Below are 13,017 nucleotides of genomic sequence, written 5' to 3'. Positions count from 1 at the left end.
GTTGTTGGTGGTGAGTGTGTTGTTGGTGGTGAGTGTGTGTGTGTGTGTGTGTGTTTGTGTTGATGTTGAAGCAATAGATGAACATTTTAATTTACTCTGTGTTTTAGTTATTTCCTTCCAGTATGTGATATAGATTTCTTTTTGTTGGTGGATAATTTGGTTTGGTCTGATTGGCTTGGTGTTGTGGTCCCGAGGCTGTTCGGACCATGTTAGGTTTTCTGGACAGAGCCTCAGGACCAGCTGGCTGAGGGGACTCTTCTCTGGCTTCAGCTCTTGGCAGGTTAGGGCTTTGTGGTGGTATGTCTGGGGGTCACTAATTTTAAGGTGATTGTAAAATGTAATTGCTCTTTTTTGTATTTTCAATATGAGGGAAATTTGGCAGAGTTTTGCTCTACAAGCATTGTTTGGTGACTTTCTCTGGACGTGCATGATGTTCTTACAGAACTCTGTGTGGAAAGTTTCTATTATTGTTTTATCCCATTTGTCAAATTCATGATTTAATTTTGGTCCCCAAATGTCACTGCCATAGAGAATTATTGGTTCTAACACAAATCTGATTTTTTTTCTAGCCAGATTTTAATTGGAATGTCCAGTTTGATATTTCTTCTAATTGCACAGAAAGCTCTCCTTGCTCTGTCTCTCAGATCTTTCACAACCACGTTGAAGTTTCCTGTGGAGCTTATGTTGAGGCCAAGTGTAGTTTTATTATGTTGTAATTTAGTGGTGTCCAAATACAAATTGTGTGTGTTTCCTGACTAATGGACTGCCTCTGGAAGATCATAATTTTTGTTTTCTCTGGGTTAACTGTCGGGGCGCAGGTCTGACAGAATGTATGCAGGAGGTCGAGGTGCTGCTGTAGACCTTCTTTTGTCGGTGACAGCAACACCAAGTCATCTGCGTACAGGAGACCCTTAATTTCTGTGCCATTCAGGTTGAGGCCAGATGTCGTGGATTTATCTAATTGACACGCAAATTCATTGATATAAATTGAAGAGTATTAGACTAAGGTTGCATCCTTGCCTCACCCCACGACCTTGGGAAAAGAAGGCTGTTTGTTTGTTTCCTATTTTAACTGCGCATTTACTATTTGTGTATACATTTAATTATGTCATGTGTTTTTCCCTCAATGCCACAGATGAGTAGTCTGTAGAAAAGACCCTCATGCCGGATGGAATCAAAGGCCTTTGTGAAATCAATAAAACATGCCTAGGCCTTTCCTTTCTTCTCGTCTAATTCTTGGTCAATCAGGGTGTGGAGGGTATAGATGTGGTCTGTTGTGCAAAAATTTGGTAAGAATCCAGTTTGGCATTTATTAAAAACATTTTGGTCGTTGATAAAACTGATAAGTCTTTTGTTAATAATGTTGCAAAAGGTTTTTCCCAGTTTACTATTTACACAGGTCCCACGGTAATTATTAGGGTCATATTTATCTCCATTTTTATAAAGCGGTGTTATTAAACCTTTATTCCATATGTCAGGAAAAGTTCCAACTGCTAGAATTATATTAACAAGTTTGAGTATAGCCAATTTTAATTTATGGTCAGAATATTTGATCATTTCATTTAGGATGCTATCAACTCCACAGGCCTTTTTATCTTTCAGGGATTGAATGCTTTCCGTCAGTTCCTGAAGTTCCTGCTCTATTATTGAAGCATCTAGAGGGTTTGGGTTGTCTTTAATTACTAATTCTAAAGTTTTCCACTTGGTGTGTGTTTTTTTTTTTGGTCACTGTTCTTTGCAATATTGCTGTATAATTCAGTAAAATACTTCATCCAAATGCTGCCATTTTGTGACTGTGAAAGCTCTGAGAGACATTGCGTCCAGATCTGTTATGGCATAGTCTACCGCACTACTGCCAAGAGCTAAACTAAATGTGTGACAGCCCAGAGAATCTCCTCGTAACCTACCATTGACTATATACAGACCCAGCGTGCAGCAGAGCTGTAAAAGCTGGCTACCACTTATTTGTAATTTTATTAAAATTGTGTCTTGGGGGGAGTTTGGGAGAGGAAAGCCGGATTCTCCAGGTAGGTAGGCCTAAGTGCTGATCTCCCTGGATGTTTATAGTGTCAGCTTTCTCTCCAGTTCTAGTGTTCAGGTCCCCACAGACTAGCACGTTTCCCAAAGTTTTAAATTGGTTTATTTCCCCCTCTAGAGTGGAAAAAACATTGTCATTGATCATTTCAATTGAATGGCTTAGTTCTGATACCAAATAATCATGCCTCCTGAGTCCCTGCCCTGGGTTACTGTTTGGAGTTTAATTGATGGGATAATAATCTCAACGTAACTGCAAGGACAACCAGTGGAACTGTCTCCTCTGTACCATGTCTCTTGTAAGATGGTGATATCAGAGTCTTTTACTTCTCTAATAAAATCTGAATTTTGGCTTTTTAATCCAAACGCAGATGATCTAAGGCCTTGAATGTTCCAACATGTTATTTGAAATGATTTCATCTTTAAATGTGTTCTGTTTTAAAAATAAGATAAACACTAAAACAAATAATAATAAAGTAATAAATACAAGGAATAAATAACTAAGTTAAATTAAACTAAATTAGAGATTTTGGAGGATAGTTTAGAATGGTTGGTGGGGTACTTGTAAGACCCTTCCTCTCCTTTTGAGCCCTGAGTTTCATAGCGGAGAAGTCACCCTCAAACTTTGCCAGCTGTCCTTGAACCATGGCAGTTCCAACTTTAAACAGGTTGACTGACATGATAGTGTTGTCTGGGTCATTTTACTCCAATACACTTATCTTCCATCTCTTCCTGTTCTCTTTACTGAGGAGTACCGGGAGCTGATGACATCCAGCCAGGCATAAGCTTCATCAGTATATAAGATTGAATTACATGCCCTCCCATCTTTATACATGTCAAGAAGGAGTGTTTCTGGTCTTTCCCAGAGAACTTGTTGTTTATATTTGCCCCTTGCAGTCTTGCTTTTTACAGCTGGGGGATATTCTATTGTCTCAGAGCAGGTAGACATCATGATACAGCAGTTAAAACTCTGAGGTCTGTGAGTGTTTGAACAGGAAAGTTAGTTTTAATATTTCAGTTGGGATTTTATTTGTAATTTATTTGTAATTAAAAGTGTTAAAACTTACTGTCAGTGTCCAGTAGTTTTCACTTAGTCTTCTTGTTTGTTTAGTTGACTCTGTCTTCTTCTTTTCTTTTCTTCTAGTTGTTTTGACTGCTTACGTTAGCAACAGTGTATCCAACCTGCTAAATGTCTTGATCTTTGTCTCCAGGGACCTGCTCGAGCTGTTTTTCCTCTCTTTCTTTAGTCTGGCTTGTTGTGTTGACTTCTGTATGCAAGTTCTTTACTATTCTTCAGTGTTTATCTTATTTCTGAACAAAAAACAATAATATTGTTCAAGAGGTATTCTTAAGCGTGTCTGCTCAGTTTGTTACCTTGATAACTCTCCTTGTGCGTCTCTCTCTTTCCGATCTATATCCAGTCAAAATCTCCTCCTGTTAGCCCTCCTGTCTCTCTCTCTGACATTTGTCTCTCTGACATCTGTCTCTCTCTCTCTCTGACCTGTCTGCAGACATCATGGTACTGATAGCGTCCATCTCAGTGTTGGCTGCAGGGACTCAGGGGAACGTCTTTGCCACTTCAGCCATCAGGTCGCTTCGTTTTCTTCAGATTCTGAGGATGATCAGGATGGACCGCCGCGGAGGAACCTGGAAACTTCTGGGATCAGTGGTCTATGCCCACAGCAAGGTAACATGGGACATATCTGTGTGCCTGTCAACCACTTTAACTACCATTTCAACTGCTGTCAATAGTCAGTCAATCAATCAATCAATCAATCAATATTTGTATAGCACCAAGTCACAATTAACTTGGGGGCAGACAGAGAAATATCAGATAATCGTGACATTAGTTGCAGTTCAAGCACTTCAGCTACCTTTACTGTCTCCACTTGCTGCTGTCAGAGCAGTGTGTGTGTCCCTGTGTTTGTCACCGTGTGTGTCCCTGTGTGTCTCACTGTGATAAAATGTGTCTCACTGTGGTGTCTGGTCTCTGTCTCCCTGCAGGAACTGATCACAGCCTGGTATATCGGCTTCTTGTGTCTCATTCTGGCCAGTTTCCTTGTTTATTTAGCAGAAAAAGAAGACAATGAACAGTTTGAGACATATGCAGACGCCCTCTGGTGGGGACTGGTAAGATACTGTACACTAATGATACACAAAAACATCTACATACTAATCAATAAACATGTTACACATCAACACATCTACATACTGACTCTCCATTGCCAGGGATAACAGAAACAGCATAAAAAGTGCCGCAGGAGTTTTAAAAAGCAAAGTGTCCATCTTCTCTCAGTCACTGGAGAAGAGTTGCCAAAATACACAATGAATAAAAACTAAAATATAAAGAAAAAACTATGAAAACTTGGACACACCCCGGAGCTGCTGCAACAGGCTGCCACCTAGTACGGCGCCATTTTGCAGATGATGTCACAGTACAGGAAGGTACAGGTGTGTTCAGGATGATGTCACAGTACAGGCTGGTACAGGTGAACTCAGTGATGAGAGGCTCTGATTGGTCCACAGTGATGAGAGGATCTGATTGGTCTGTGTTTTTTTATGTCAGATCACCTTGACAACCATTGGTTATGGGGACAAGTTCCCGATCACCTGGAACGGACGCCTACTGGCTGCAACCTTCACTCTGATCGGAGTGTCATTTTTCGCTCTTCCTGCTGTGAGTCACTCTACTGTTTGCCTTAGTTCACCCTAACCCTGAGACAGGTAAACCTCTACCTGGTTCAGCCCAGCTCACCTGTCTCTCTGCCTGCCTGTCTGTCTGTCTGTCTCTCAGGGGATCCTGGGCTCTGGTTTTGCTCTGAAGGTTCAGGAGCAGCACCGACAGAAACACTTTGAAAAGAGACGAAACCCAGCTGCTGGACTCATACAGGTGAGCCAGCACTGTGATGTCACTCAGAATCACACCTGAGTGAAAGTTTAATGTTGTTAAATGTTAAAATGCCTTTAAAATAAAATCATATGTGGTGATCAGCAGTTTATGTCAGCATTAACGTAATGTATCAGTACATTAATTACCCCAAACTATTAGATAGCTTATAATGATAATATTGATAACATTACTGTGGGACCAATAACAGGTTTACCTCTCCACGGTCCTCTCAGCCCGAGATAAACCAGCTGCTTCTCCTCTTTCTCCACAAGCAGGAGGATTAAAAAGGAAATCAGGAATTTCTGAAGCTCGAACAGATCTGACAGTCAAACTTGACTGTTCTTGTCACTTTTGTGGACCTGAGCTGCATAAATAGTGACATCTGGTGAGGAAATGCTTCGAAGGGTAGACTGTCCCATTTAACAGCCGGCTGACGCGGCCTGCAGATCTGTCTGAAGGACCCTGCTTTTGCTGGCGGCGAAGGATGGGTCCTTGAAGGATGCTGCCCCTGAATTGAGACACAACCACAGTCATAGATTTAACCTGAGCTTTTAGTTTGAAAATCACAGTAATCAACAGGTTCCTTCCTATCTGTCTTTACAGGCAGCGTGGAGGGTTTATGCCACAAACCTCAGCCGAACCGATTTGACTTCAACCTGGGATTATTATGAGAGGACCGTTTCTGTCCCCATGTACAGGTGAGACTCCAACTGTCCACCTGTCAAACTCTTCATCTCTCCACCTTTTTACCTCTACACCTGTCATTACCTTTTATAAGAATAGTCACTTTGTGTGTTTGCAGGTTGATTCCACCTCTCAACCAGTTGGATTTATTGAGGAACCTCAAGAACAAATCAGGACTCTCATTCAGGTGTGTGCTATGTTATACAGTACAAGTACACACAATACAGAGTACTGCAACACCGTGCTACAACAAATTACTACAACACAGTACTACAGAAGTGTCTTTGAAAAGTTTTAATAAGCTGAGAATTGAATAAAACTGTCTGTCTCCCTTTGTGTCTGTCTGTCTCTTGGCATCTCTCTGTCCGCCTGCAGGAAGGACGTCCAGCCTGAACCGTCTCCCAGGTCAGTGTGAAGATGAGACAGCGCTTCTTCTGTTTGTTCTTATCTGTTAGATTTGTTCCCCTTCTGTTTGAACTGTTCACCTGTGCATCTGCAACATGTCTTGGTGCTGACTTTATGTAAAATAGCCACATGATGTAACAAGCTCTCTGATTGGTTAGCAAGCCAGGCCTGTCTCATAGCACAGGTATCTTTGCAGACAGTGTTTAGGCGCCAAGACTTTAATGCCTTTAATGAACCTGAGTAACTGTTCATGCTTTACTGTCAAACACTGACATCTGTCCCTCTTTTGCCCTGCAGTCAGAAGGTCAGTCTGAAGGAGAGGGTCTTCTCATCTCCTCGGAGTTCAGGAACCAAAGGGAAAGGTTCTCCTCAGCACGGTTGGTGTTGGAACCAGAGTGTAATGTTCTGTTGGATGATTACTGGTTCAGATCTGTTGAACACTGAACAGGCTGTTGTCACGTGTGTTCTGCATGGTGATACAACTTGACCTGACAACATTCACAGGAAGTTATCTGGTTACGTTTGTTCAGTTGAGACCCAACAGTCTGCAGGTTCTCACATCCACCATCCAGTATGAACCAGATAATCTGCCTGTTTAACAAAACTTTAACCAAGCAGTCTGTACTGCTGAAATGAGCTGCTGGAGGACCTGGTCTGACAGAAAACCTGCAGACTGTTGGACTGATATGACAGACAAACCAGTTCCAAGCAGGAAAACTGTTTCTGATTGCAGTGTGTCCCATTTTTATCCATCCTGTCTCTAGTGGTTCCTACAGTTGGCCCTGGTGTTGCTTCTGGTGTGGGTCCTGGAGTGCCTGGAGGTCCAGGAGGATTGGGTAACATCCAGGCCCTGCGACGGTCCCCCAGCATGGAGCCCAGTTTGGAGGACAGCCCCAGCAAGGTTCCCAAGAGCTGGAGCTTTGGAGAGCGCAGCAGAACCAGACAGGCCTTTAAGATCCGAGGAGCTGCTTCCCGTCAAAATTCTGAGGGTAAGAGGGGAAGGTCCAACCAGTAACAACACTCCGTCTTCAACAGGTGAACCTTTAACATCATCATCTAGAGAACCTCCAGAGCAACCAAAACTGTAGTCCCCTGATCCTGTGAAATGGCTGATTTTGTAGAACCCTGATCCTGTAAACCCAGTCACTGTTGACCCCTGCCCCTTTCAATAGACTCTAGCTTCTGTCCAGCCATAAAAACACCTGAAGAGTCTACAGGACAGCAGGCGTTACCATGGTAACACCCCTCATTGAGCTCTTGTCAGTCCTACAGTGTGCAAGAGAGACAAGAATCATCAAATCTGAAGGATTCTGCGAGTCAGCCAGTGCTAATGCTTCATAATCTGACTGGTTTAAACTTGTGGTGAATAGTTGCTGGTTTTCACTGGTTCTGGCTGGTTTTTAACTGGTGGTTCTGGCTGGTTAGATATTCAGACTTCATGACAAAAGCATGACTAAAGAAAAGGAGCAAAGGATGTAAGGGAGAACACAAGGAAAGTAAAGGAGAGAGTCCAATGTTTAAGCTAGTTTAGGCCTCCCATGATTGTATTCATGATTGGAACCAAAGTTGTTGAATGTTTTTTTGGTCTTACCGTCTTTGTGCTAAACTATGCCAACAGTTTCCCCCTGCTTCCAATTTTTTTTGCTTAGTGCTGAGCTAGGCCAGCTGTTTCCTCCTGGTTCCAGTCTCTGTGTTAAACTAGGCTAGCAGTTTCCCTCTACTTGCAGTCTTTGTGCTAAGCTATGCTAACAGTTTCGCCCTGCTTGCAGTATTTATGCTAAGTTAGGCTAACAGTTTCCCCTGGCTTCAAGTCTTTGTGCTGTTCTAGGCTAACCATTTCTCCCTGGTTTCAGTCTGTGTACTAAGGTAGGCTAACAGTTTCCTTCTACTTGCAGTCTTTGTGCTAAGCTATGCTAACAGTTTCCCCCTGCTTCCAGTCTTTGTGCTAAGTTATGTGCAGTGTGTAATCTTATGATGAAGGTTTGTCTCCTCCTCTGCCTCCTCCTGTAGTGCTGATAGAGATGCAGGACGAAGAGTTCAGGCAGAAGAGCTCACCAGGTCAGCACACTCACACACACACACAATTACAGGACTGAACTGCGTTATTTATCGTGACGTTTCCAGCTTCAGTCACTTCCTGTTATTGTTGCCTCACATTTAGAGCTTTCCACCGATGAACGAACGGAATGCTTTTATTGTGAACATGGGTTAGGTTTTCTTCCCTGAACAGATCAGGCCTTCCATAACGGTCTCAGCTGGTCCTCTTGCTGCAGCTCTACCCGCTGCAGGCGGGGGATGCTGACTGACATGCTGATGTTGTTTTAGATGCCAGTCTGCCGGGAGAAGACATTGCTGACGACAACAAAAGCTGCCACTGTGAGTTCGTCCCCCAGGATCTGACCCCGGGGTTAAAGGTCACCATCAGAGCCATCTGGTACGAACTGTTGTTGTGTGTCGTCATTCTCAACATCATTTTGTTTTGTCATCATTCATCGCTTTACTCGCTGTTTATGTAGCACTGCAATCATTCTACTTTTATTCACATTTTTTATTTGTTTTTTTATTTATTAGTGCTCACCCCAGGGTCAAAGGTCGCCATCAGCTGTTGGGTAAGACCAGTCAGTCTGACCTCCATTTAGCTTGACTGTTTTCTATTGTTTCATTGTTTTCTGTTGTTTTCCATTCAAGCTCCTGTCCTTGATAAGAAATTATTTAGTAGTTATTATTATTATTATTATTATTATTATATCTTTTTTATTATATCTTTATTATTATTACGGTGATCCTTATTGGTGTTGTTCAGTCCTCTCCTATTGATCAGGTGGGGTTAAATATCATTTTTTTTATTCCCACCTCCTGCTCGTCTTTAACAGCCCAGCTTTCCAGTTCTGTAGAATTCTGGTGTCAGAATGTGATTATGTCTGCAAACCAAATCCAGAACTCTCTAGGAGGAGCAGAAGCCCACAACACAAACATGTTCTACTGTGTCGACTCTGTCTCTGGGTCTGTGCTTCCTGGTCTGGTCCCAGGATCGCAGCTCCGGCCAGTTTTTGTCACTCTTGGTCCTGGTCCTGGTCAAGGATAAGAGACTGAGCAGCAGACTGTAGGCAGGGCCACACATGAGTGAATCTCTGATGAAAATCATAAAGTGTTTGATATGTAATGAGTCTCAAGTCTTTAGATCTAGTCGCTGCCAAAACCATGTTTGAAATATGTGACCGACGTTGAGAGGACATTACGGGTGTGTTTGGTTCCCTCAGTGGACTCTGTCTGACTTGCCTCCAAACACTCAGCTTGTATACTCCTCTCTAGGACTTTTCAGCACAAATGTTGCTGTAGACAAATGGTTACCGTTGTTGCAATGTTTTTCGTGTTGTCAACCTGCAGAGCTTCAGTGCTTATTGAATGGTTGACTGGTGGGTTGTCAAATGTGTTTACTTAGTTATCAGGTTTCTGCTGCTGTTTCTTCATCTTTGTCCCAAGCTCAGACCTCCCAGGTGATCCCAGGTTCCCCCAAAATGTTCTGGGTCTTTGTTGTGGTCTTGGATGCATGCAGGATACAGGAGGATCCTGATAAAGTGTTGAACGACTTCAGTTCACTCATTTCAATATGGAGGTGTAGCAGTAGCCTCCTAACCTTGTCTCTGAGAGCCCAGACCTAAGTCTTAAACCCTGAGCCTGACTCTTACCCTGAAACGAACCGTTAGACCACTCTGTAGGTGTATGAGATGGATCGAGTGTACAGTCTGGACTAGATTCACATTATTCCAGTTAGTACCTGAGCCCACCTGGGCTCCTCCCATTGCCCAGAGGTTGGGTGTCAACTGACTTCCTTATTTTCTTTATCTCTCAGTATCATGCGCTTCATGGTGTCTAAGAGGAAGTTTAAAGAGAGTCTTCGTCCCTACGATGTCATGGATGTGATCGAACAGTACTCAGCTGGACACCTGGACATGCTTGCTCGCATTAAGAACCTGCAGTCAAGGTAACCCTAACCCTTTAACCTCTGACCTCTCGGCAACATTTTCCTTGTTGGACACTGGATTTTCAAAGTTTGACTATGGGTCACTGTGTGATGTCACTGTGTGATGTCACTGTATGTTTGACCTGTGCTGTCTCCTGATTGGCAGGGTGGATCAGATAGTTGGCAGAGGAACACCAATTGCAGACAAGGATCGCCCCAAAGCAGCCAATGAGGAACTTCCTGAGGATCCAAGCATGATGGGACGTTTGGGAAAGGTGGAAAAGCAGGTAAACAATGGCAGCCAGTTTGATGCTAGAAACACTTTTGAGCAGAGTAGAAGTGCTGGATTTCTGAATCAGTCTTGAATCTGATTGGTCGTCTGCTGGTCTTGTGTCCTCAGGTCTTGTCCATGGAGAGGAAATTGGACTTCCTGGTTAACATCTACATCCAGCGAATGGGAATCCCTCAGGCTGAAACTGACGCCTACTTTGGATCTAAGGAGCCAGACCCAGCGCCACCCTACCACAGTCCGGTGGATCAGCTGGAGAAAAGCCAGTCCATAGCCAAGATCCTCCAGTCAGTGTCCAGTGCACAACTAGAACCAGACCAGGACCTGCTGTTGATAGAATGTTGTCTATACATTGTTTAGCTAGGGCTAGGACCAAGAGCTATGATATAGCACTTGGAACCATGACCTGGAAGAAACTACATCAACATTGTTTTCCTGTTGGCTACACATTGTTGACATGTTGTTCTTCTGTTTTTTACATGATGTACAGGGTGATACCTGGTGACCATGTTGAGAAGAGTCGTTCTGTGTCAAAGATGGTCCGCTCCAGCAGCTCCACTGGACACAGGAACTACAACACTCCAACTTGTCCACCCTCCACATCCTGGCAGCCAATAAGCTCCCAGCTCCACCAGCAGGCCCAGCCCCCTCTGCAGCATAGCCACGGCAACACACCGAGTCCAGTGGGGGACGGGTCACTGGTTAGGCTCCCACCTCCTCCTGCAGGAGAGAGACATGGCGGGAACCGATCGAACCGACACAGCACTGGAGACCGGGGGGGTACAGAGAGACCTGAGAAGTGCAGAGAGGGGACTAATGGTAATGGAGGAGGCGAGGACGTGAAGCCAGACAGCGACACCTCCATTTCCATCCCCTCCGCAGACCATGAGGAGCTGGAGCGCTCCTTCAGTGGCTTCTCCATCTCCCAGTCCAGAGAGAATCTGGACTTCCTTAACAATGGTTTCTACTCATCCTCTGCTAACCTTGGAGACCACCAGGGAGGAGGAGGAGGAGGTGCCACCCGCTGCGCCACCGTCCGGCCGTACATTGCAGAGGGGGAGTCGGACTCCGACTCGGAGCTCTGTGCACCCTCTCCGCACTCAGACCAGGCCTGGACCGGAACCAAGTAGAGTTGAAGTTGAAATTTGAGCAGAAACCAGCAGAACTGTTAAAATAAAACAAATGATGTTAAAACTGGACAGAGTGCAAGACAGCAGCCTGAGTTACAGTGAAGCATCGTGGGAACTGTGGACAGCTGGAGTTGCAGTGATGCATCATGGGAATTATAGTGTCACTGTGGTTTTATTCATATGAATGTTTGAAACTGTAACTGATTGATTCACTTGTAGGGCACACTCACACCTGATTGGTTGCTTGACTTCCTATTCAAGACTCTCCATGATCATGTCCCTCCGCTGTTAAATTTAGTCATTATATCTTGAGGAACTTCTGACTTACACATCACAACACCAACAGATCCTGTCGTTGTTTTTCATTTTTTTTGTTTGGTAATTGTCTGTATTTCCTGTACAGAGCGCCAAGAGCGTCTTCCTGAGCTTTCAGCTGCAACCTGAACTTCTCTGCAGGTAAATGTTGAAGGTGCACTACACAGGATATGTGGACTCAAACAACAACAAAATGTGCTCTGGTGTCTGTATCTGCAGCTCCACCCTCATCACCATCACTCAGGTGCCCTTTATCAAGGCGCTTCACCACAACTGCTCATGTGCAGCTGCTGATTGGCTGCAGGTCAGACTGTGGTTGTACTGAGCAGCTTCCAGGTGTGAATGTGATCAGGATGCTCCTGAAACATAAAGTTGTGCTTTCTGTGAACTCTCCCTGAATAAATAGAAGTAAAAAAGAAAAGACACTCTGACCCAGACCCTCAGGAACCGCCAATGTGGCCTAGTGGTCAACATAACATGATGACCAGGTGCCCAACAAAGACTTTATATCCCGAAGCTTACGTAATGAAAGAAGTGGCTGTAAAACGCGTCACAACCTGCTAAGAACCAAGTCTGTGAGATTCGCACGGGGGAATTATTCTGTCCCTGAACAGGAAGTTACCCGCTTTTTTAGCTTCATGTATTATTCAGCAGCTTTTAAAAGAAATGACCTGAGCTCCGCCTCCAACACTGTATCCAGATCATTATAGATCCATGCTCTGCCCCCTGCCTGCAGATCATTACTCTGCTGTGTTCAGGAGGTTTTATTTGGTGTCAACCATTGGTCAGAGGCTGTGTGTCTTAGCCAATAACAGTGTGCGCAGGGTGGGACTCAGTGAAATGCATGTATAACATTTAAACTCGATTCAAAGACACCACGTCATTTAAACTCAAGTCAAAGAGACTTTATGCTACGCTGCTTTTAGTTGAAACTTTTTTTGTCTTGCAGTTTTGTCTCTGGCCAAGTCTCCTGTTAATCCATCACGAGCTACCCATTAAACTGAAAGTTTGATTCCATGCCAACAGATGCAGTATGCATTGTCACAACACACGTTTCATGCTAGTATGCAGTATGAAACTGTTAACTGTGTTTTGCTGTGTGCCAGGCTCAGCCTGTTGTGGAAACTGGAAGTAATCATCAGCACCCTAACAACAAACCCCCACTGTGTAGCAAGGACACCGGCTGGTTAGCTAGCGACCCTTGCAGGGGTTTGTGAAGTCAGGTCTCCTCCGTTTGTGAAGCTTCTCAACTCTGAAACATTGCATCAAATTTAGTGATAATCAATTCATTAAAAAAAAAAAAAAA

The 13,017-nt window shown here is 44.0% G+C and overlaps 1 protein-coding gene across 1 annotated transcript in view; it reads left to right on the top strand.

Annotated features, from left to right (window-relative positions):
- LOC119020545 (potassium voltage-gated channel subfamily KQT member 2) overlaps positions 1–13,017 on the top strand; it is a 17,855-nt gene extending 4,838 nt beyond the window's left edge. Inside the window, exons 5-19 of the mRNA XM_037099928.1 lie at positions 3,546–3,721; positions 4,039–4,164; positions 4,601–4,711; positions 4,829–4,924; positions 5,528–5,622; positions 5,727–5,795; positions 5,984–6,013; positions 6,311–6,390; positions 6,778–7,002; positions 8,024–8,071; positions 8,339–8,447; positions 9,867–9,998; positions 10,144–10,264; positions 10,378–10,553; positions 10,757–13,017. Coding sequence (XP_036955823.1) covers positions 3,546–3,721; positions 4,039–4,164; positions 4,601–4,711; positions 4,829–4,924; positions 5,528–5,622; positions 5,727–5,795; positions 5,984–6,013; positions 6,311–6,390; positions 6,778–7,002; positions 8,024–8,071; positions 8,339–8,447; positions 9,867–9,998; positions 10,144–10,264; positions 10,378–10,553; positions 10,757–11,396 — 2,234 coding nt within the window. The 3' untranslated portion in view covers positions 11,397–13,017. The remainder of the gene's footprint in view (positions 1–3,545; positions 3,722–4,038; positions 4,165–4,600; positions 4,712–4,828; positions 4,925–5,527; positions 5,623–5,726; positions 5,796–5,983; positions 6,014–6,310; positions 6,391–6,777; positions 7,003–8,023; positions 8,072–8,338; positions 8,448–9,866; positions 9,999–10,143; positions 10,265–10,377; positions 10,554–10,756) is intronic.

Source organism: Acanthopagrus latus, chromosome 6 (genome assembly GCF_904848185.1).
Source record: "Acanthopagrus latus isolate v.2019 chromosome 6, fAcaLat1.1, whole genome shotgun sequence".
NCBI classification, from domain to species: Eukaryota; Metazoa; Chordata; class Actinopteri; order Spariformes; family Sparidae; genus Acanthopagrus; species Acanthopagrus latus.
Note: the sequence above shows the minus strand (reverse complement) of the source record. Positions and strands in the feature narration are given on the sequence as shown.